The sequence below is a fragment of the Drosophila innubila genome (assembly GCF_004354385.1).
Source record: "Drosophila innubila isolate TH190305 chromosome 2R unlocalized genomic scaffold, UK_Dinn_1.0 1_C_2R, whole genome shotgun sequence".
Taxonomy (NCBI): Eukaryota; Metazoa; Arthropoda; class Insecta; order Diptera; family Drosophilidae; genus Drosophila; species Drosophila innubila.
In genome coordinates, this window is record NW_022995374.1 from 16181823 (window position 1) to 16208032 (window position 26210).

The 26210-nt window shown below is 33.7% G+C and overlaps 1 protein-coding gene across 2 annotated transcripts in view; it reads left to right on the forward strand.

The window, feature by feature from the left end:
* LOC117783296 (ecdysone receptor) overlaps positions 1 to 26210 on the forward strand; it is an 83850-nt gene that overhangs the window by 32176 nt on the left and 25464 nt on the right. The window contains exons 1-2 of one of the 2 annotated variants that reach the window (XM_034620644.1): positions 1129 to 2441; positions 13089 to 14131. The exons of the other annotated variant lie outside the window; for it this stretch is intronic. Coding sequence (XP_034476535.1) covers positions 13369 to 14131 — 763 coding nt within the window. The 5' untranslated portion in view covers positions 1129 to 2441; positions 13089 to 13368. Of the gene's footprint in view, positions 1 to 1128; positions 2442 to 13088; positions 14132 to 26210 lie in introns of those variants that run through there. 2 annotated transcript variants of the gene reach the window in all.

Genomic DNA, 26210 nt, shown 5'->3' on the forward strand with positions numbered 1-26210 from the left:
CAAAAGAAGGAAGACCATATAATTGTATTATCTAATATAATATTTGTTTTACTAAATATTAAAAAAATATCTTAATCTAGTCTATTTGTAAAAAATAGACTAGAGTTGATTAAGATGCCAAAGCACAAATAATACTCCTTGAAATAGAGAAAATTTGCCGATAAAAGATCCTCAAGATCTTAAAAGTGATATTGAAGACTATATATTGCCTAATTAATTATAATTTCTAACTGCATAAATAAATATGTAAATATGCACTTATGCAAAGAGACTCAAATCCAACTCCACTATTCAAAAGTAAGCGTTATGTTCCCTTGGCTCTCACTTGCTCTGTGTTTACAAATTTCCATTTCCATTCATTTTCATGCATGGTATGCAAATAAGTATGTATGTAAATACATATGTACATACATATATGCATCAATATGTATGTACAATACAGATGTACATACTAGAAAATTCCATCGTCTCGGTTCCCATCACAGAGTCGACAACTTCCCAACTTTGTATTTGCCCTTGTCTCTTCAGCAAGCTGTCGTCCCGTCTGGCAATGTTTATAATCGTTTTTGTGCCACTGTGCGAACACATTTCGAATGTACGTGTGAATTTGCACTTGTGCACTCGACGGCGGCGACAGCAGAAGCCGCAGCAGCGGCAGCGACGACAGCAGAGCGAACAAAACACACACACACATATGAAAAAAAATCAACGAAAATAAAAAGAAAACAGATATTAAAAGGAGGCAAATATAAAGGAAAGCGATGATGGCACAGGCACGCACACAAATGCAGACACGCCTCATTATTTGTGAATGTGGGTGTAAGCACATACATACATACAGCTGTGGGGGGAAGAATCACTGCGTGTGTGTGTGTGTAAGGTGCTGGAGAGGCAATACAAAGAGCAGCGGACGATTGCATCGGCATTTTCATTCAAGCCACTCGCTCTTGCTATGTGAGCGTATGTGTGTGTGAGTGTATCTGTGAGAGCATGCCTGTGGGTTGCGCTTCACATTTAACTTTAGCGGTGATTCCGTTTTCGACTTTTGTGAGAGCTAATTGCACTGGTATGGGTTGCTCTCTCTCTCACTGTCACTGGCTCTCTCTCTCTGACTTATTCTCTTATTGGCGGTGGTGGATTTCGTGGTGAATTTCGATGAAGTTCATCATTTTGAATTTAACAGAGCAATAACATTTAGTATTTGTTTGGACTTTGTCGTTAACGGTTCGTTCTCCCGTTCGCTCGTTCGTTCGTTGTGTTATTTGCGGTTTGCTTTTGAACAAATTAAAAAAAAAAATTATTAATATTAATAAAAATAATATCTAATAGCAAAACGGTTTCTCTGAAACTTTTGTTTATAACACGCGTTGAAACAAAAATAAATATACAAAAAATATATTCTCTATACAATAAAAATTGTTAAACACACAACAAGTGCAATTTAATAATAATACAACAAAAGAAAAACCAAAACAAGAAAGTGCAAATGCATTGTAGCTGAACAAGTTGATAAATATATATAGATATTATAGCAAATAAAGTTGCTCGATTTCAAATATTTTGTGGGGAAAAAATAGTTTTGTGAGTGCAACTCAAGTCGCGGCATGCGGCATGCTTTTAAAATAGCCGCAATCCAACACAAAAAACTATAAGAATCAAAATAAAAATAAAAAAAATTCAAAACGAAGACGAAATGTGTAAATAAAAACGCACATGAATCTAAACATTTTACAGTGAAAGCAAACACACCACCAACAACACACCTACACACACAACCACATAAACACGGGAGAACTATCAAACATCAACAACAGCCAAAACAGCAACAACAACAGAGGCAACGTTTATCATTGACTGCGCTACGTAATCAACGGGGGCAGCGCAGCCAAGAAGAAGAGCAGGAAGAGCAAGAGAAAGAGCAACAACAACAAACAACGACGTCAGACAAACGTCTACAGTTTGTCTGTCTCTTCTGTCTAGTCCATTATAACGCATGTCCTGCGGTCTTCAAAGCAAGGAGTACGAGAGCAGGAAGAGTGAGAAGAGTGAGAAAAGGAGAAGAAGAAGATACAGATATATCGACTACTGCCTGTCTGCCGACTACTGCCTCATTGACTAACTGACAAACTGACTGATTGACTGATTTCGCGTTTCGTTTCGTTTCGTTTCGTCTCATCTCGTTTCGTTCTCTGCCCGCATCAAAGTGATTCCAGTTTTTAACAGTTGTTTCCCCAAGTGCTTTTTTAACAAATGGTGCAAATTGAAAAGCAGCACAAAAGTTACAGTGTCTCAAAAATCATATAAAAAGCAAAAGAAATTCAAGAATTATTAGTGTCACAAAAAGAAAAGAATATTTGGATTATTATATAAATATCTTTTGTAAATGGATAACAACCTTTATGGATTAGTAGCTGAACTGGCGCATTATATAGATGCTAACGGTGAGTTGAGTTTTTAAATAATAAATAAAGCTGGCAAACTCGTCGAAAATGAATGAAAGAAAGTAAAGAAACGCTATATTTTGTGGTCATACCATTTTTTTTTATTAAAATAAAATAAATACTTAAAGAAAAAAATTAATAATGAGAAAGTAAAATAAAAGAATAAAATTAATGGATTAAATTGGATGGTTAATATTGAAGATACGGAATTAATTATGATATTTTTTTAAAGAATAAAAAAGTAAAAACAAACTTATCAGAGTAAAAATATGAATTTTCAGTTTCTATAATTGCGTAACTATGGATTTGTCACTTTCTAAATTCATTCTACAACCAATTCTTAAGTGAATTGAGCTGTCGTCTCGTTGAGATTTGTGTATTTTGATTCCATTTGAGCTGTCAACCATTCCATCAATTGAACATGCGTCCAACTAGAAAAACACGCTACGCATTTCCATTTTGTCCAGTTCAAACAAGAAGCAACGAAAGAAAATATTTAAAAAAAATGTTGGCCAAGCGAAAAGTTATTTTGTGAGAAAAACAAGATGAAGCCATTTCTATGCCAAGATACATACAACTCACACACAGCATCAAGCGATATACAGATACAATAGATACAGATACAATGATGTAGGCCCCAAAATACACATGTTTATGTACATAAATTGGTAATACATTAATTATTGTCATGACAACTGACAGACGGCCAATTAAAGCGCATTCGCTGAAATGTAAATTTATTTTTATGTACAATAACGCACACACATTCGCACTGTACAAATGTATCCCTCAGATACAAATTGCGTAGCTATAAGTGGAATATTGAGCTTCAACTTGGACATGTAATTGGCAACCAACATATAAATAAATTGCGATGCTTATTGACTTTTAAGTGGGATTTGATTTATAAAATTCTTGGCAATAGATACACTATAAAAGATATTTGTATACTTTAATCTGCCAGAGGGGTAATTTTTTTGGAGAAGTTTAACAGTGTTGTTTTTTGAATTAGAGAAGCGAATTAAAGCAGAACAAATATTTAGAGAAGTTAAACTGTGTATTAATCTTATAACAGTATATAATAATTTACCTATAATAGAATTGTCTTTTTACTCAATTTGAATGCATTATTAATGAGAATTTACGAATTCACATTAACTATTAAAGTATTCAATTAAGGTCTTTACCTTACCGTTACCTATAATCCATGGATTAAATGAAGCAAACAAAAGAATTGTAATATAAGTAATTTGATGGTAGAAGGGAGGAAAGGAACATATCAAACGTCGTGTCCCTGTGACTGGACAGGCGAACAAAATAAAAAGAAAAATTGATAGCCACAATTGTGGTGTAAGGACACAAAGCAAGAATGACGTTAATGATAATCATGTTGTTTTTGTATGCTAATCATGATAATGAACACGATTCCCTTCTAATTGTTTTGAATAGAAAATAGAAAAAATGCGGCGCGTGTCTTTAGTTTTTCCTACGTATTTTAGTTATCTCCTTATTCATTTTACTTTATTACAGTCTTCTTCGTCTTTTCTTTATTTTTTTCAATTAGTATTAAAAATGTGCTTGGTGCTCTGCTTTCATTTCTATTGCCTAATTCTAGGCGCCTAATGATCCCAAAAGCCACATTAACCAGGCCCACATTAGTTTGGCTCTCTAGCAATTAATTTGCCTGTCGCATTGAGGAGTCCCTCCACCTATCCCTCGTTCCTCCAACTCCTCCCTCGCTGTAGTTAGTCATAATGCTTAAGCTCCGCTTACAGGGTAGGGTCTGTGGTTCTTCTGACAAAGCAACCTGTCTGCAAGTTTTTCTGTTTTTTTTTTTGCACATTAAATTATTTGCTATTTCTCTTTTGCTACAATTTCTTGGTACTAAAAAAATAGAGATGGAAAGAGAAAAAAGTTACTTGTTTCCTATGGCGTTGTTGCTTGTTTGTTTTATGGTACATTAAAGTTGGCAAAATGGCAAATTTTAATGCCATTTTATGCAAATAGATATGTGTTGATGTGAGTGTGTGTGCACATGTGTGTGTATGTGTTAATGTATTGCTTTAGGCGGACATTCCAAAGTGTTCTTCTCGCATTGCATTGATAAACTCTGATTTTAATGGGCTCGTCTCTGTCTAAAAATCATTCAGTGTGCTATTTTGGCAGTTACTTTACTGATCTTCGCATTTCTGTGACTTAGAATGAATTTCTATAAAATTATGGCAACTTTTATAGCCTTGCCAAGTCATAAATTTACGTTTTGCACTACTTTATTATTTGTCATACATTTTATAGCAGCTTTGATAAGCTATACAAGCCATTCATTAATGTTTAACAAAATAAATAGATACAGTTTTGCACATTTCTAACTTGCTATAAAATTATAGCAACTCTAATCTAAGTTTAACACGTATTAAACTTAATGATAGAAACATCATAATTAATAAAGTACACTTTTAAGGTTGCTATAAAAATTTATAGCAACACTAATCAAAGCTTAAAATGTCTTTAAAATAGTAATGGAAACGTTCAAATTAATATATAGGGTACTTTATAAAGCTGGCAATTGCTATAAACTAAAAATTTTGCCTAATAGTGTGATGTAACATTTAAAACAGTTAGCTATAACTATTTCCTAGTTACCCTGACAATCAATTGACCCCCAATGACTCAAATCAATCAAACACCTGTCTCTGGGTCAATGCTGGTTCAATGTAACTAGCACTACAGTCCAATCAATAAGTCAATTTTATAGTTTTTTAGATCACAACAGCATCCCATGACTGACAGCGTCATGAGTCATACGGCAGAGTAGAGTACTTATTCCAGATACAGGTATTCTCTTAACCATAAACTACCCTTAAAAGAAGAAGAAGCAGAGGAAGCAGAAGAAAAGGCAGACAATTGCATATCACATCAAACAGGTTCCCTTTTTCATTGTGTCCAATGTGTCTTATCTTGTCAGTTGGTTCAGTTGTTTTTGGCTCTGTGCGTTTCCTCTGACTACCTGTGTGAATGTGAGTCTGTGAGTATGATGTGTGTGTGAGTGTTTGAGTGTGAATGAGTGCGAGTGTTTGCAGTTCTTTCTCTGTCTGCACATTCATTGTGCAGCATGCGAGTCTGCAGCTCTTATTTTTTCAATTTTAATTTTATCTGTCGCTGGAAAAACCAGAGCGATTGCAACTACAATGTATATATTTTTTTGTGTCTGTGTGTGTGGCATTAATTAGCAAAGTCTTTTGCCATAAAAGCGGCGCGGCGCTCGAAACGAGTTTCAATGGAACGCTTTCACATTGCTCAGTCCACAATCCACAATCCACTTGCAACTTGGGTTGTCAACACTTTCGCAGTCGATACCAATGGACTTTCCACATGTATCTACAACTTATCCCTCATTTAATATATTAAAATAATACGAAATTAAAGGTATTAGTGTCCTGTCTTCAGTACCCCCTTTAGAAGCTAATGACCTCAACTTAACTCAAATATTTTAAACCAGATTTATATGAATCATACTTAAAACGTTGATAAATGAATTAATTATAATTTTTGGTTAGCATTTGACCAATACAAAACAGCACTCAAGGTCGTAAACTGTTATAATCTGTTATACGAATACATATGGTAAAGTTCACATACTCGTATAGCATTTTATTATTTTCTGGTTGCCAATATTTATATAATTAATGAGACACGCGTAAAAGGTGCAAAAATAACAGAGTAAATTAATGATAGCTCATTTTGTAAATGAAATAATATAGATATAAAAAAGGAAGAAACTAAAAATATGTGGAATATCGATAAACTACTGTGATCTACCTTAAAAGAGTAGACATTCAATATTAGTTTCTGATAGTTTTAATTCGGATTCTGATTGAAAAGCAACACATCGAAATGTGTCCAACATGAGTTGAATTCATTATCATTTTTTCAAGCAGTTTGTGTTATCATTTCTACTTAATATGGAACCAGTTTTGATTTGCAATTCAATTTGCATTTGCAAATTTCAAGATACATTTATGTAAATAGACAAAAGGCATTGATTAAGACATGTCGAGTTCTTCAGATTAGATTTGCTTTACTTTCCGTCGAAAACTAATTTTCAAATTTTCGACTATTTTTATAGAACTTTCCAAAAGGTCAGACCTGATGTCGTATGCAAATTAAATTGATAATAAATGCAAATCGATAACATACAAAAAAAGCAACAAAAAGAAGTAAAATGAGCCGCCAAAAAGAAACGCCGCGAAACCGGAAAAGGAAATGATTCAAGCGCAGTCTTTTGGCTGGTTTTTTGGCATTCGATTCAACTAATACGAGTATTATTGATATTTATATTTATTATTGAATAGTTTTTGAAAAGCCTCAAGGTTGCTGCCAATTTGCTTATGACAATGTCTATAACTGTAGCTGTGGTTGTATCTGTATCTATAAGATATACCGCTATTTGATTCTTATATTGTTGTTTTTATTTCTATTGCTTTCGCATAATTTGTGTCAGTGCGCCAGACGTTGTGCAAAGAACTTGAATAAATAAATCTATTCGCTTGTCTTTCAGTAGCAACATAAATGATTTTTTATTTTCTTTGCATTTTGAGATATTTGAATTTGCTGCTAGTAATGTGAATACCCTGTAAATATTTTCATAACTTCTTAAAAAGGACTGTCTGATTTGTGATTGCTCTTCAATTTTGACAAATATTTTAAAAACTATTTCCTAGTTTTTGTAAAATCATCGATATATTTAAAAAATAAATAGACAGTTTATCTGATTACAGCGCATCTGCCAGTGCTTACATCAATTTCATTTTATTTTCATGAATTGTTAATTCTTCCAGCGTTAATCCAAACGCGTGTCTTGTCACAAAATTTCTAGCAATTAAGTGCTTTTTTTCTCATTTCATAAAAAGCTGAAAATTGCGCAAAACAATGCCATAAATCTCTTTTTAAAAGTGATTTTTTTTAAATTTTTTTTTGTGGGAGAAAAAGAGAAGGAGACTCAGAAAAAAGGAGGGCCTGAAAACATTAGTTGACCATTATAAAATTTATTTATGCCTATGCATAGGGTATATCTATAATATTATGAAGCTGGAAGGAAACAAATAATTATAAATAAGGACTAGAAGCAAGAAAAAATATAAAGGAAATGAACTGAACTAGATGCAAAAACTGAAAATTTGAACTGAAAGTTAAATTATTTAATTTTTTTTCAAGTCTAAAAGCTAGTAGGAATATTGAGACTATATTTATAGACATTAAATATAAAAAAGTATAAATAAAATAAAGATATATATCTGTTTTTTTCTATCTACTGAAATGAAAATAGTGTTAATTCAAAATCTCTGAACAACTTCTACAAAGTTCAACGAAATATCTCTGTGTTTATGGTTAGAGTATTTAAGTTTCGTTGTATACCAGAAACTTTATTTTTCTGCTTGTTTTTACAATTAATTGGTTTGAGGCGGACATTTATTAATGCAGAAATTAAGGCAAAAGGACTTACATGCAAATGATTTTATAGCATTCTCTGAGTTCCCAATGGTATTATCATAAGCATAAGCCTACTGAGAACCCACAGCTGTGTTCAATCAATAAAAAGTTTATTGAATATATAAGAAGATATGTGAAATATTAAAAAGCAATAGCCATAACTATTGGCTGAGTTTGATGAGGGTTTGAGTAGTTTTATATGTAGGTTCACCTGTTGCCGAGTTTTTTAGCTACCTGTTAAGCTGTTTACGAGTGTTCAATATGTGTCAATTGAATGGCACAATTTTTTACGTTTAACCAAATCAGCAAAGCTCATAAGAAACCAAAACACCAAAAATTAAAAACAATACCAACAAAAAAATTCGCGGAAAAGTAAAGCGCAACCAGTTTGTCTTGGGTTATTTTTTTATACCTTTTTTTTATGTGTTTATAACGAGAGACGCACACAGAAAATATAACCGTTAAGTTGTCAGTCGGACAATATACTATATATATGTGTTTATACTATATATATATATGTGTTTATATGGTATATACTTGTGTGCGGTTTTTTGGGGTTTCGGTCTTTAAAGTTTTGGGCACGTGTGTTTGCACTCAGTCATCGAGAGGGGCCAAAAAATAAGAAGAAGAAGCAGAGAAACTGCAAACAAAAACAAAAGTTCCCTTACCACAAACCATAAAAGAAAGACAGACAGAAAGAAAGAAAGAAAATAAAACGAGGTCAACTGTGTTTTTGGTCTGCTTCTGATGAATTTCGAGTGTCAGTTGAAGAACTTTCCTGTATCTGAACTCATATTCGATCAAAACTTCATAACACTCCATCATAATGATTGAGACCCAAGAGTTGATGCAACAGTTGACATGTTTCATTTGTTTACCTGCCAGATGGTAAAAGCAAATCAAGCAAATACGGCATTCTTTATATTATACAGCTGATAGACTAGTAAATACCTAGCGAAAAAAAATGATAAGGCTTCGTAGGTCCAGAAAATGTCTAAGACTTGGATTTACTAAGATTTCGATGATATACTCATATTAATCTAGATATATAATTTTTTCAATATTATTTGTATTCCTTTATTTTTTTAACAATGCTTAGAAAAAGAATTTTTGAGTAAAGAATTAATTTACTCTTTGCTTTTATCATCTCAAAGTTGATATAGCATAATATACCCACTATGTCTAGTCATATAGCATCTATATAATATGTAACACATGTTTTTATATGGTTTTGGTCCACAAAAACCCAACAGGAAGTCAATTTCAATGACAGTCATTAGTGTATGGGCATAAAAGCCTTTTTTTCTACGTTTCTTGTTGTGTATTTTCATTGAGAAACATTAGCTCAAAGTAGTGAACACTTTTTCTCACTCACTTTTCCCCATGTCTCGCTCTCTTTCTCCCTGTGCATTATTATTAGATTACTTTGCTTGAGGCAAGGCAAAGCGTTCTTTCTGTATGTGTGTGTATATGTCCATGTGACACATGTCACAGTTGTGTTTTGTTTATGGGAATATGCCACATGTGTGCATCACACACATATATATATATATGTATACATCTAGCTAGAGTCAGAGTTAGACAGAGAGTAGCTCCCTCTCATACCCCGTCAAGATGTTGGCAAATGGAAAAATCACGCGGCGTTTCCACAACGTGCATAAAAATAACAGCAGGAAATTAAAAGGATCCATGTGTGTACACATGTCACAGTGTGTGTGTGCTGTGAGTGTATGTCTATGCATATCGTAGGCCTATTAATGGGAGCCTTTGCTTAGCTGGACAAGCCCAGCAAGCGGAAATTTAATTGTTTTTCTTTCCCTTTTCTTTTTTTTTTTGCGCTCCAACAATTGGGCTACGTATGTCCTGCAAAGAGTGACAACCCCTTTTTTCCTTCCTTCCGTTGTTAATAAACTTTATTGCCTTTCGTATTGAATGGAATGGGAAACTTGAATACCTTCAATTCTTTTGCTTTTCCTTCCTCAATCCAAATGACAATCGCGTGCCAGACTTTGACATACTTGTGAATACTTCCGAATAGTTCAATTATTCAAAAGGAGTTCAATATGCAGTAAACTCTATAAATGTTGAATGGAGAAATTCTAAATAGAAAGGACTTTGAATTTCAGGAATTTAGGAGAAAAATGTCGAAGAGAGAATATTATATTAAACCATAATTCCAATGTTTGTTCTAGCAAATATGTAAAAATGAAAAACTTGAATTAAAAGCTTAAGCTCTACAGAATATTAAAGTAATTTTTTTTATATGAGCTTGACTCTTTCATTTAAAATCTGTTATTTGCAATTATTAAGTTCTTCAATCAAAATTTGGAGTTTTTATAATTCCTTCTTTGCGATTCTCATGACGTAACGATCCCTGATCCATTCCTGGCACTGTTATACAACCGCCATTCTTGAAACTTGACGCTTGAAGCTTTAAGCTTCACGCTGCCCAAACGCATTACACGCGTAACAAATTGCTGACTAACAACAGCAACAACAATACGAATTTCACAACAGAAGCGCTGACAAATTACACACAAAATAAAGTAAGAACTTTTACATGCTGAGGTAATTACACGAGTACTGAGTGAGAGCGAAAGAGGAAGAGAGAGAGAGAAAAAGAGCGTGAGAGAGATGGCGAGATAGAAAGGCAAAGACGTTTGCGTCTGCGTCTTGTGCTTTTGCCTTTTTACACTTGCTTTTTGGCTTTGTTGTTTTTGCTTTAAAAGCGACAACAACAACAACAAAAAGATGGTAAAAACGCGCAGAAAGCAACAAAAAAAAAAACAAAAGCAAAAACAAGACACGCAAAGCTATAAAAATGCCTTAAATGTCGTTTATATATCACATTTAAGTATATATGTATATCCAAATATGTGTGTGCGTGTAGTGTGTGTGTATGTGTGTGTGTAAACTGGCTGCGTCTTCTGCTGCGGCGCGGCTTCTGGGCAAGATTTTTGTAGACAACAAAGCAAAAGCAACAACAACAACAACAACTGCAAAGAACAACCTGTTTTTTTGTATTGAACGAAATACGTCGAGAGCGACAGGTTTTTACGTGTTTCTTATTTTTTTTTTTTCTTAATGCGGGCCAAAATCTCAGCAATGTGTTTGCCTCCCGTCGCGTCGTTGCCACCACCTTCCCCCTCTTCCATTCCTTCTCCCACTCTCCCTTTGCTCTCTGCCACACACCCACCAGTTGTCTGCCTGACTTGCACACAAAAGCCCTTACTCTCACCACACACTGCCGCTCTCCCGCTCTCTTTTGACGCTCTCTTGTTCTGTGTCGGCTCAGTCCATATTTTGAAAGCTTAGAGACAGGTCGTGTATGTTGTTGTTGTTGCTGAATTTTTGTTCTAAGCTGCCTGCGCAAGCAAGATGGCAATAGCAAGCCCTGCTTTAACTCTACGTCTCTCTCGCTCGCTCGTATGCAATATGTCTGAAAAACCAGTTTTGGCGCTTTGAACAAAATAAATCGTTCGAAAACTTTTGCTTATTAACTTAACTTACTGTTGTTGTTGTTGCCGGTATTTACTTGGACTCAACTTTAAGTTCAACTGTCAGATGAATCACCTGTTTGAGTATCTCACAAATGACTCAACTGCAATCCTCATGATAGGGTCAACTTAGACGGTGACCATGACCAAAAATAAATAATAAGAAAAACCTGTTGCATTAATTTATTTTCTACTACAACTTTCACTAATTAAATGCCTCTCAATTAGTCGCATTACAATTGTGTGACACTGTAATGAAACATTGCAATCCCATTAGGATAAATTGTGACAACACTTAATTAAATTGACAATTGGATCTATATATAATGAGTGTAGTAGCAATGTTAATGATTTCTATTAATAGCAAGCTTTAATAATTAAGTAACTGCATTTTTGAAAAATTGCGAAACAGAGAAAATGATTGAAAAATAAAGAAATCTAATGTTATTTATTCAGTTTAATCAATGAAACTTAAGATTTATAAAAATAATCATAGTATATTTTAGTTGATATTAGATTCATTATCTTTTCATCATAACAATATTATAAAAGTCAACGAATTTTGAAATTTTTTTTAAGTCAAAATTTGTAACAAACTTATAGTACTTCTCTCTGGAACTTCAACAAAACTATAGAATGTCAAGTTATCTATGAAACTGCATAGACTGCACGTCTTTTTTTTTAAGAATGTCTCACCTTTCCGCCTGTCGTAACTTCCTATTCAACAATCCATAATATTTTTCATGGCGACGTTTGTTTGTTTGAGTTAGTAAAAAAAAACACTGAACATACAAATGTGTAAACAAATGATTGTAAAAATATTTAGATAAGTGCGACAAGTGTACAAATTCAAGGGATAGACACATACATAAAATTCCAAACTATTCGGGGTCCAACCCCATCCAATAACGTAGTTTTTTTTTTTTTTTATTTCTATCGGTAAATAGGGAAATAAAATTGATTAGTTGTAGTAATACTTGTTGATAAAATGCTGAAAATTTGATTGATTGACAATCATTAATAGGATAGACTACGAGTAGGATATAAGGAATGGGATAAAGATCTATTACCCCTGCTCGTTTCTTTTTGTCTGAGAACTAGACAACTTTTAGTTGGTTAGTTGACATTTCCAGGAATGGCTTTGACTTTGATTAATTTAAGGCTGCGTACAAAATTATGGTCTATGCATATGATAATAAATTTTTGAGAATTTTTTTATCAATAGTTGCAATCTATTGTTTCAAGAAAGAAGAGAACTGGTTCAGTTCTTGAAAATAAAAAGATGTCAGCAAGATAATAAACTGAAACTCGTGTTTAATTTAAACACAACTGGAAATTAGATTTATATATAAATTTCTTTTGACTGTGTTTCGAAATTAATTAAGTTTCTGTTGTGGTTACTTAATTTTTTATTTTCTTTTTTTTTGTTCTTTTTTTATATTTCTGTTGCTTTTTCGGGTTCAAGGCAAGGCGAAAATTTGCAATTAAATGAAAATGAAAATTTCATGAGCTTCCGAGGCGAAGTGCGTTGAACTTGTTTAAGTTTAGGAAGTGTTTTTATTTTTTTTTTCTCTTTTTGAAAACTGACCACAAAATGTGAACGAGTTTGCCTAGCTTGACGAAATCAAAAGTGTGGGACTAACAAATCTTCATTTTGCAGCATTTGATTGTTAAAGACGCTCGAAGAACGCCATAAAAATGTATTTTGAACGCAAGCAAGTGCGTAAAAAATACTAAAAACAAAATATATACAGAAAAATCAATTGAATCTATATCAAAGAAGAGAATCCTCAAAGAGGTCGCTTCAAAAGCAACTCTACAGAAAGAGGAACGTATCTTTGAAGTGAGAAATTCAGGACAAGGGACACAATTTGTCCGCAGGTTATTTAAGAGGAAGTTGAATTAAAAACAGCAGCACAACGGCGACCATCGGCTACCAAATGATGAAACGACGCTGGTCGAACAATGGCGGCTTCCTGCGCATACAGGAGGAATCCTCCTCGGAGGTGACCTCTTCGAGCAATGGATTAGTCCTGCCATCGGGCATTAATATGTCGCCCTCATCGCTGGACTCCCATGACTATGGTGAACAGGAGCTCTGGCTATGTGGCAACGATGCCAGCAGCGTCTATGGCAATGTTAATGGCAACACATTGGGGCATGGAAATGGCCAGCAACAGGGTGTCATCACAGTCGCCATGCACGGTTGTTCCAGCACGCTGCCACCCCAAACAACCATAATACCCATCAACAGCAACAACAACAACAATAACACAAATAATATTAATAATAATAATAATAACAATAACAATAGTAATGGTTCTATGAATGGCAATGGACATTATGTTCCCGGTGCCACAAATCTGGGCTCATTGACCAATGGACATAATATGGGGAGTCTGGTTAATGGCATGCAACAGTTGCAACAAAATGGTCACAGTCTCATCAATTCAACAACGCCCAACATGCAACAACAGCAACAGCAACAACAACAGCAACAGAATGGGGCAGGTGTCATGGGCGGCATCATGAGTGGCATGAGCCTCAATTCGCTACATCACACGAATGGCAATTCAAATGGACTCGGCGGACCAACAACAGGAATTGTTGGCAACAACAACAACAACAACATTATGGGCGGACCCATGGGCATGGGCATGCAACACACGCCGCGAAGTGATTCAGCAAATTCCATTTCATCAGGTTAGTGGGTTATCAACATAATACGAGTGTTATAAACACAAAGTGCACTTTACTTTTAGTTTAAGTATTTCGAAAAAATACCAAGAAAAGATTTTTAAAGAGAAATAATAGGGAAAGTCAAGATGTTGGTTGGTTGAGCGTCCGATAAGCTTTAAATTTTCCAAATATTATATGTCTTTATACAACACATTATTATCTTTTATAATCAATATCTTAAAAAAAAAGTTACATATCCATTTTATCTGTAAGTCTATTTAGTTGTAAATATTTCGAAAAAATAATAACAGAGTTCTTAGTGATAGGATTAAGGAAATTTAAGATATAACAATTCCGAAAATATATATATCATTATTATTATTTTTTTTAACGTCGACTAAGAACCATCAAGAAATAATAATTAATTAGAATTTAAATTCAATTATAAACAAAGTGGTGTAAACATAACAACTAAATTTTATTATAACTAATTTTAATTCATAACTAAACATATAACAAATTTAGGTTTAATTAAAATTAAAGTTTAAAGTCTTAAAATTAACTTAATGTTAGGTAATGTCAATTTGAGTATTATTTAAATATTTAAAAAATAATAATACTCAAGTTTTAGACATTTTTGCTATAGCTATCCACATACTTTCAATACTAAGATCGTAACTTTAAATTTATAGTACAACATATTTAATTATTTATTTTTTGCTTGCCATCTCAACGCACTTGTGCCACGCCCCCTACAGTTGATGTACGTTGCACTAATTAAATTTTATTATGCCCATTTTATGATGCGCTTTTTATGAGTTGCATGCCACAACAGGGGGAATTGAGCACTTAAAGAGGTCCATGCAACAATCAACAAAACACACAGATACAAGCACACAGATACTAACACACAGATGCACACACATGCTTGCAATTATTGTTGTTCGTTGTTTCGGACTTTATCAGGCTGCGTCATGGAAGGCTGCATTCCACACACACACACACATACATATATACTCAGTGGCAATGTGCAACCATAAGGGCGGGTGTTGTAACTTGAACCTACCTCAAGCTGTTCTATATTTAGTTGCCCCCTTCCCGTTGTACACAATCGAGAATTGGGAAAAATGAAAAACTGCTGTTGAACTTGCAACGCAACTCGGAAGATTTTTACCTCTTGTGCTGCAACATTTTGTTGCACGTCGATGCAACTCAATGACGTCAGGAGAGTTTAGTGCTGTTGCCTAACTGACCTTCGGCTGGGACAAATGACCTCGTCCTCGTCCTCGTTCTGGCAAGTGGAAACCGGGTCAGAGCGTTTTCAGGCCAATTTGCATATACTGTGACCCAATTGTCTGATGTCAGGGGCATGCAGTTTCAGGAACAGGGCTGCTGTTGCCGGAAATCGATAGATTGTCGCGTCCCTTACACGGTGACACGGTTATTTTCGATATCCCTGTTCTGTTCGACATTGTCAGAGTCGTGTCATGGTCAGGTCATGTAATGGTTTAGAAAAAAAAAAAGTTACATCTATTTACAAGCTTATTTCCATACATTTTGGTAAAAACTTGTCAGATTTTCTTAAAAATTTAAATATATACAGCTTCTTAAAAGCATGTTCTAAGAGATATTTCAAAAATAAAAACGAATATTTTTGTAAAATCTTGTCAGATTTTCTTTAAAACTCAATAAGATTTAAAAGTCTTTTGAAATGCAGTTTTAAAAGATTTTTAATTTCAAGTTTTAAATACTTCCCTACTAAATGCAAGCCAGTTACTTTTTTAATTAAGAACAAGATCGGGAATTGATGACAAGATTATATTATATTTTTTATGTTTATTCATAAAGTATGTTAATTTATTAAAATGAAGTATACTGAAAAACCAGTCATAAACTAATAAACGATTATCAATTCACTTTAAATGATCATGAGGAAATACTAAATGAATGCCAATAATACATGCGTTTTAGTATTTTTTAAAATATATATATCACAAGCTAACTTTCTTTACTAAACAATCTCAATCGTTTTCGAATTGAGAGCACCTCAATAACAGCTGTAGCTTTTAGTACGGTTATTTTGAGTGGCTTTGAACTCAACTCGTAATTTTGAGCAATTTGGGTCACTGGTGCAGGCCCAAAAAAAAAAAAAAGTAAACCGCAAGGACAAAGCTGTCAATGTGCATATGACTGCACCACTTTACATCTTACACTCCCGCTCTCTCTCTCTCTCTCTCACTCTCAGTCTCTCTGCACAGTTTTACGTGCCATTGCAAGCATTGCAAGCTCAAGTACATGACCTTACCCCTGCAGACAGCAATACGATGCCGACAACGACAACGACGACGCTGACGCTGACGTTGACGTCGGACTCTGTCTGAAGCTGTTACCGGTGTAAACACAGGGCCAGCCCAAAGTCAGCTTCTGCTGCTGTCGCTGCTGCTGTTGCCTCTGCTACGACGTGTGTGCGTGCTTTTTGCACAATTGTTTTGCCCGGTCAGAGCTTATTATTTGCATTTCTTTTGTTCGCATTCGCAATGAGTTTTTGGTAAATTCCGAATGAGATTTGAGATATTTTAAGGGGTGGTGAGTGTCGTTTTATTAGGGTTGCTGTTATTCGATGCTTTTTATTATATGACATAATTTAGTTCTATCCTAAGCTCAAGGACAACAACAAAAATAAAAATAACATAAACACATACATACGCAATATTTACCTACAGCAAATGAGTGCATTAAAAAGCGAACGATAACAGTTGCTAACTTTGTCAGTTCAGTTGACGATTTTTAAGTCTTGCATTCGCATACAAGTGCAACAGCTATTTGTCATATAAATATACTTAAGTATCTTTCGTATGTGTGTGTGCGTGTATTCGCATGACGAAAAAAAATGAGGTCAATGATTTTGTGCTGCCATCGTCGTTGTCAGTTATCGACGTTCGCGATCAAGCGAACACGCCGAAGCGCACTTCGTGTGCAAGCGCCAAGAATCGCGTACCGCCAGCAGCAACAGCAGCAACATGAGCGCCTACTAATGAGCGTAAAAACTATTGCGCTCTCATTGCTAACGCTCTCTTGCTCTCTCTGGCTAGTCGCAGTCGCAGTCGGTGCCTCAGCCACGGCCGCGACGCGCTAATTGAAATGGACTCGCGCGCTCATTTGATTAACAGAGACACAGCCATCTTGTTGTTGTAGTTGCTTATGTAGTTGTACACTTGGAGAAAATTGCATATAAAAAATAAATATTTCAATACTGGATTTAACCAGAAACAATGTTAAAATAAATATTAACTTAATTTAACTAAGAATAAACTCAATGGTAATAAAACACTTTATATTAAAAATGACATATTTATTTTCTAGTTGAATTCTATTTATTTTAAAAATGACTCAAAGTTAATTAAAACGTAATCAAATCGAATGTGTATCATATAATTTTTAAAATTTTATTCAAGTTAAAATCGAAAATATATGAAGTTTATTTTGATATTAAAAAATAATAGTAAAATTAAAGTGTGAGCATTAAAATTTGTGCAGCATTTTTCTCTAGGTGTAGTAATAGTACACATAAGTAGTTGTTGTTGTTATTGTTACATGGCGTGCACAAAAATTGTATTCATGCTCTCAGCTACATTGTGTCTACTTTGTATAAACGAGATATTTGCTGTTGCTGTTGTTGTTGTTGCTACGTATTTTGTTTGCTTGTAATTACGCCGTCTCTCACGCTTTGACATTGATAAGCTTTGGGCTTTGGGCTTTGCTGCTGACTGCGCTGACTGCGGACTACGAACTGCGCTGCCGGGCAGTGCATGACAGTCAGGCGACTTTGACTTTTAGTTTGTAATTTTCTTCTTTTTTTTTGCAATGTGTGTTTTGCTAGCGATTTGTCATAGCAAAGCAAAGCAATGCAAACTTTTGTGATTTGCATATAAAATGTATTTGAAATGTTTATAGCGACTGTTAAGCGGTTGTTATAAATTATTTAAAATCAGCTGGCATTTCAACTGACAGCAAGTACACCGAAAAAAACTTTATTGAAGAGTTTATATTTAAACACCATTGTAGAATTGTTTCTTATTTTATTTTGTTTTGCTTAAATATGTTTTATTTAATAAATAATTTTGTAAGGCAAATATTTTTGATTTTAGAAACCGTTTTTTTTTTAACAGTGTAAAATATATATATTATATTATATGTTTATTTTTGTAAATTCGAAAAACAATGTAAAATTCATTAGGCAGGCAACTGCATGTGGCGGCCATTTTGAAAGTTACTCACATGAGTGTGTGACGTCAACATGAGAAAGCTTTGCCCACACTCAAATTTATACACTCTACATTGTACAGTGTACATATGTATGGGTGCATACATATTAATAAACATGCATTTGTATATGTGCATTCTTAGTATGTTTTTGCTATTTTCGTACACTTGGCACTAATTTGCAATCAAATGAGAAACGTAAAGAAAGCAAAGCGTCCGCGTCACCGTTAGCAGCGCTGCTGCTGCTCTTCAAAGCTTTAGTTTTTGCTTAGTGCGTCAAGTGCATATGCCGCTGTCAACGTCAGCGCCGACTAGTATTTGCTTTAGATTGCTTATACATGTGTGTGTGCATTAAACGAACACGTTTTTATAGGTTAATGACACAACCGGCTGCGGCAGCTAATTTATATACTAGACTATTTAATTAAATTTTAAATCAGCTACAAAGTGCAGCTGCGCTTTGAACAACAGCGATACAACAAAATATGAAAAAAAAAAGTGAAATTAGTTACAGTCAGATTTGTTGATAAGTTACACAATATTCTATAGAACGAACAAAAAAATGCAGTTTAAAATACTTTATTCGAAATTAAGACAACAATAAATATTGTCAAATACAAACCAAAAATATTTATTCTAACAAAAAAAAATCCAAAAATCAAAATATTGATGAGAAAATCGTGCTTATATCAAGTATTTCGTACTCGATTTAAGGAATTCCGAGATTGAATCAGAATCTCAAAGTTTTTCTTTCTGTGTACGCTCCATTTTGCACTCTGTCAAATTTATTTGGCGCCACTGTGCTAAGCAGCAGTGTCTGCTATAAATAAATTATATGTTAATAAAAAATAAAATAAAACATTAACTATGTCAGTAGTGTGTATGCACAAATGTTGTATACACTTTCATAAATATAAATACCTCACATACATACATACATATGTATTTTTTTTATTAGCTACAAACTGAAATAAAAGTGCCAGGAATTTGTTTTCGAAAGCAACAAAACGAATATTTATAAGCAACAACAAAAAAAAAAATGCTAAGAATACACTTTTTCTTATTAGGCAACAACACAAGAGAGAGAGACAGAGAGAGAGGGAGAAAGAGAGAAAGAGAGAGAGAAAGAGAGAGAGAGAGAGAGAAATAGAGAGAGTGAGTGAGTGAGAGTGTCTATTGAGGTGAGCGCTCTCAAGGCACACGCGAGAGCTTTTAAATTGCAGACGACAGACAAACCAACTAACACACAATTTAAGCTCCCGATCTGTCTCAACTAACTGTTTGCCCCATTAGTGACAGCTCTGTAACTGCCTCGGTCGCTGCCTCTGCCTCTGCCTCAGTCGCTGTCGCTGCTGCATTCTAAAGAGTCTAAACAACTTTCTAACACGATGTTCATAAGCGCAGCTTAGCAAACAAGTTTCGCTCACACTCACACTCACACAAACTTGAATTCGACTTTAAACTCAACGCTGCTCTCACTCACTTATTCTTTACTTTCTTCAGAGTTTAGAGTCTTTTTTGTGTCTGGTCTTTCTTGTCTTGTGCTGCTCACTTTCTTTCTGGCCTTCTAGAAATGCGTCTGCAACAACAACAGTCACTTGGGTGAAAGTTGTTGTTGCTGCAGCAAAGCGTGATTTTCCACTTTTTCTTTAGCTTTTATTTTCTGTTGAAATTGAGCGAGCTTATAAAATGCAGCATCAGATGATATTGTTGTTATTGTTGTTGTTGTTGTTGTAGTCTTTTTACCATTTTGATTTATGCTTCTGCTGATTGCTGGCAATTTTGATTTTTGCATAAATTTCCCATGCATTCAAATCAAAAAATGATTGCAACTCGACAATTTGAACTTGAAATTGGCCCAGGCGAAAGGCGCCAACAGCACAAAACAATGCAATCGTGTATGTGGAAAGTGTGAGAGCGAGAGAGAGAATGCCTGACAGGCTGTTTAAACGATCGAAAGATCACGTTTCATATCGATAAAACCAACCAGAAAAATCTAGCTTTAGTTGGAAAAACTTGTAAATATTCTTTATATTCATTAAAACTGGTTTTAAATTTTTAAAGCATATTCATGCAGAATCGCAACTCTTCTTGTTATAATTTATATCTATAGTTTAAAGTGCAAAAGTTTTTTATTTATATCAACAAACACTTTATAGTACCATTTACATATTAAAACACTCTTAAATTATATATTATTAATTAATGAATAACCACTGCGACACCTTCAAATAGAATTTTCTATTTTTTTCGTAGCCATTTTGATAATTGGATAAAAAATAAATGCTTTAATCGCTGGTTTCACTTTTGTTACCTTGACATTAATCGGCGCCCACAATTAGCATTAAAAAATATGTATTTAAATTGGCCACAATAATACGAGTACAAAAATATCAATAATATTTCTATAATTTTTGCACATCATCAATGGCATTGAGAACTTTGTGGCAATTAAATTGAGCCGAAAAAAATTTGATAAATCATTGCCGAAAAAAAAGTATAAAAACAGAGAGAAATACTAAAAGATTAAAAATATGTATATGAAAGTTACAAAGTTAAAGTTTCCGCTTTTTCGTGACAGAATCGGAATATTCTCTGCAAGCGCATAAAAAGTGTAGTCCTACATTGTTTTTTTTATGTGATTATTTACAACAAATTATTTTTTTTGTTGCTTTTTTGGCAAGCTGATGAGCTCATTAAAATGATTTTCGCGCATTATTTGTGGGATTTTGCGCGTGTCTAATTTATAAATAACATTTTTGGCTCAACCTCTGTGAGGAATAAATAAATGTGAGCGCAAGGTTTGTTCATTTATATTTTTTAATTAATTACAGCTGGAGCGTATCGCGTGTAACCCCCCCTGATAGTTTACCCTAAACTTAGCTCCACAAAGTTCTCACTTCTTAACCCTTGACATTGCCATTGCTGACACGCAATTTGATTTTCTGTCTAGGTGAAAGTTAGTTGACGCATCATTTGCACTGTCATAAATTTTTTATTATTAATAGGTACAAATATATTAATTCGTACATTCAGTTAAAGTCGATTTTACGTTAAAAATCGTTCCGTGATCATCATAAAAAACGTTAAAAAGGAAACAATAGTGAGGTTGATGAAAAACTTGATTGCAGTCTTATGGGATGCTATTAAAAAATTTCTTGGTGTTTTTTTTTTTATTTATGGGAACGCTATGAAATATTTATGGGAAACCTATTAAATGTTTTATGAGATTCACTACAATTGAACTTGAGTTAACTAAACATAAGCTTGGATATCTCTTTTAATTATGCTGCTTTTAATATATTTAGCTGTATTGTAGGTAAATTTATTTTTTAAGTTTATAGAACAAAAATGTAGCTAAGTAATCTTAATTCCCTTATTTAGTTTAAATATTTATAAAGAAACAGCTATCAAATATATTTAATTCATTTATAAACAAACTAATTGATTTATTTCCCATTTCTTATCTTGCAGGTATGTTCCAAATATGCAAATCAAAATCTTATCTAAGTGTCAACGGGTAAGCCCAATAACAAGTATTACAAAGACAGGCAGAAAGAGAGAGAGGAAATTGAATAACAGTATAAATTGTATCAAAAAGTAGGTCAACAAATTATAAACTCCCTATCGATACAATTTATCGATAACAATCGTAATTCAACCTCAAGACTCTTGCAGCTTTCCACAGTTCATTTTCCGGTGTAAACAATTGAGTATTTTTTTTTCGTCTAACTGGTGAATTTGTTTCAATTACGCGCACAAATCAAACGCAATCGTCATGATGGTCGTCATGGGGTGTAATGAAATTCCATTGTACAGCTACTTGAAGATATTTTATCCCTCCCAATTCCCTCCAACAAACAAAGTCATTCCATCAATTAAAGCAGCCAGTCCCCCCCCAAATAGTGAGTTTTGTATTGTATTTCTAATTCCTATATGCATAACAGGGGGAACAAAATGTGAAGTAAAGGAAAATTCTGTTTAGCCCAGCAGAAAGCGAAACACATGACCCCAAAAAAAATGAAGCAAACGTAGAACTCAAAACCCCAAACTCAACCAAATTGAACAGAACAAAGAGCAAAAAAAAAATCTACAAAAAAAAAAAGAAAAAGACAATCATTGTGCGCTTCGTTTGCTAAGATATTGAATTCAATTGTACGAGTGTTGTCTTACATTGGCCCGCTTTTTCGAGTGGTTTCCATTTAGTTGGATTGCTCTTGCTTTAAGGTAGTTATAATCTGACTATTTATGTGACTTTAAGCTAGCAATAGTTGATAATTATAATTAAAATCGTAGAAGCGAATTAAATCAAGTTGTAAATACGACCAGTTGAAAAATTTAATTAAATTTTGAAACCAAAGCAAGTTCTTTATTGGAATGTTTTTAATTTTAAGCTAGACGTTTTTAGCATGAAGTTGATATTTTAACAGTTGTCAATTTCAGAATAGAACAACTTGAGAATTGTAAACTTAATTGTTTTTATAGTTTTTTAGAACTATATGGAATGTCTTTACGTCAAAACTTACCTATCAAATATTATTAATCGTATAACCAAATTAATTTTTGCATGTATGTACTTGAATATAGAAAGTACCCATGCCTAAATTCGCTTTACTGCCTCAACTAAGCATTATTTATTTATCGGTACAAAAAATGCAAACTAAACATTGACCCAAATATGTCAATTAACCCAAATGGAGCAACAAAAGTGAAAAAAATACAAATGGAAAAAGTGAAAGAGAGAGAGAGAGAGAGAGAGACAGAAAACAATACTAAAATAGATCAACGACCAAAATTGTGCACTCGTCACATGAATTTGACCAAAAAGACAGTCAATTGCCGGCATTTCCTAGGGCAAATGTGTTGTAAGGCGACTTATCAGTGATACCGGCATTTATTATGTCTGTTCAAAATGTGGGGTCCAAGGGGGTAGGGTGCTAAGGGTGTGAGAAAGGGAAGGGGAAAACTTATCAAGGCGGTCGCATCTTGTGGCAGCTCATAAAGGAGCTGGAGGCAAACGCACAGCAAACAACAAAAAAATAGAAAATATTTGAACACCAACAACAAATTCTAATCAGCACAATTGTGTATATGCGTCTGTGTGGGTGTATATATATTTGTGTGTGTGCGTGTGTGTATGCGTAGAATATCTCAGAAAGTAGGGCAACACACACAAATAATAACCCAAATTTTGGAACGCACGCATTTCCGACTCACTCACTAAAAAACCGAACGAATGTGTGTGCGTCAGACAGAGAGAGAGCACGATTGAAAGAGAGACAAAACAATAGCAATAGTGCGTTAGACAGAGAGACAGCAAAAGATAGAGAGCACGCACCTACGCGATGTAGACAGTCGGTATCTTTCACTATTTTCTTTCCTATTGCTTAATGGGCTCGCTTCAAAAAGTCTTTCAAAATTTTCTATTATTTATTTTTTGTTTTTTTTAAACGGCATGGTGGTGTTTGGGGGGCATTCTCCAAGCTATGCAAATGGTTTTTCGTAATCGCATAAAGTAACTTGGCGTTGTATTACTTCCTGGTTCTTTCTATTCAGGTGAATGGTGCGTGAGTTGTGCTTAGCCCTAGTTAAGGGCTCCCTCTCTCTCTCTCCCTCTCTCGCTTTTCCTTTTTCAGTCGGTCACTTTCACAATCCCTTGTTTTTTCGGCGTCTTCTTATGCGGTCATCTGACCCTTTCCCCCCCACCTGGTTATCGTGATTAATAAATATAAAGAAACAAAGCCAAATAAAAAAACGTGTTTCACTTGCTTGATTCTTCACTTGACGCTTGATTGGATTGCATTGTTTGTTACCAGTTTTCTTTTTTATGCTAATGCCATTTAAATGTGCTGAAATTAGTACTAAAGCTGTGCTAACTAAACTAATTTTAAGAAAACTTTTCAAGAAAACAGTAACCAGTTTATTTAACCATTTATTTTAGAGAAAAAATGATTGGACTATAAAAGATACAATTTAACAAATGTATGTTCTATTTCAAGTTTGTTTTAAATCTTAATATAGAATTAATAATTAATATTAAATTTGGAAATGTTCTAAATGTAATATTTAGGTAACATATTTTTATCATGTGAATTTAAATAACTTAACTTTATTCTCTTTGGTAGTATTAAATATATTCTAAAATAAACTTTAATTATTTTTCACCTAAAGAAGTTCTTAAAAATAACTAGTAACTTTTCATCACATGAACGACTATACATAAGGTTAATCTGATATCTTAACAAAAAAGACAATAATTAATAAGTTGTGGCTTAGTACAAAGTACTAAACTTGTTTAAGGCACGCACAACGCATCATTGAGGCTGCTAATGACCAGAAAAAAGCAAATATATCATCAAGTATAACTCAATACCTTAGGCATTTCGATATGTAAATGAGCTAAAAAACAAAAAAACCAAAACAATACAAGCGACTAACTACGGTCACATATTTCCTAAAACTAGTTTTCATTATATATATATATATTTTTTTTTTCATTTTGTCTTTTTCTTTTGTTGAAAAACCATTTAGCCTTCACACTTGACCAAAGAGTTCATGAACCGACTGGAAAATACAGCAACGACTTGTCTTAGTTCACTTCACTTTTTGTTTAATTTTTATAGCTTTTGTTTTTATTTTGATTTTTTAATGATTTCAACTAATTTTGCGGGTTCAAGTTCAGGGTCGGTGTGTACTAAAAAAAAACTTATGTCTACTAAAATGTTGTTAAGTGCGGAAGTGTTTAAAGATACAAGTTCATTCAACTTGAATACATTCATTTCATTCAATTTGCATTCATTGCGAATGCAGCTATTGCAAATTTATTCTAGTTTGTCACAGGTACAATTTCATCTAATTGGACTTGATGCGTGTTTTGGGAATCAATATGGGGAGAAGTATTTGAACTTTTTTTTCCATTATTTTGGACTGCTTATCAATGTGGCCAAAAATGCCAGTCAACGTATGTAGCTTATTTTTTTTTTGTGTACACCACGCGAGAGATAACACAGTGCCCCACAATCGGACGGTTCAAATTGAGGTTAATACACGAGTGTGCGTTAAATAAACACACACAGATACACACACACACAACAACTATGCATGTGTCGCTGATAATGCACATTTGTGCTATTTATTTTGCTATAACAATTTTTATTTTTGTTTCTTTTTTTATTATTATTATTTTCTATATAAGTATAGCATACTTGAGCAACAACAATATAAACAATTTATATTTTTTTTTAGCTTTTGCACTTTTGTTTTTGTTGTATTCCGTGTATTCCGTCGCATTGCTGATAAGATAAGACCGTCTCAAGCTGTCGTTGTAGTAGTAATACTAAATATACATATATAGTCTTTTTATTTTGTTGTTAACTAGAACGTAGTCTCCATTCTTGACAATCGAAAGTGAAATTTTGCACAGAAATTGCAAACAAACTGTGCAAAATTGGAATTTGTTTGCATTGGAAATGCTTTTGGACTTGCAAACACAATAATAAATGGATGTAAACAAGACTTTACTATAGTATTATAAAATACTATAAATGTAAAAGTAAACTTGAATGAAGTTTGTTTAAACAGTAAATAATTTCGTTTAGTTTTTTGCTGCAATTCATTAAATTTGATAAGATTTAATCTTACTCTACAAACAATCTCGTATAATTCAATCACTTAATTTTAATGGCGGACCAGAGTTTCCACACTCGACAGCCTTGAGCATTATTATTAAACCCACACTCGCAACCCCCACCCTGAAGAGACCCCAAAGAGATACTTCAGGAGCTATAAGTATTATCTTTTATGTATATGAGTATAAGTTTTTTTTGCAATTAAAAAAGAA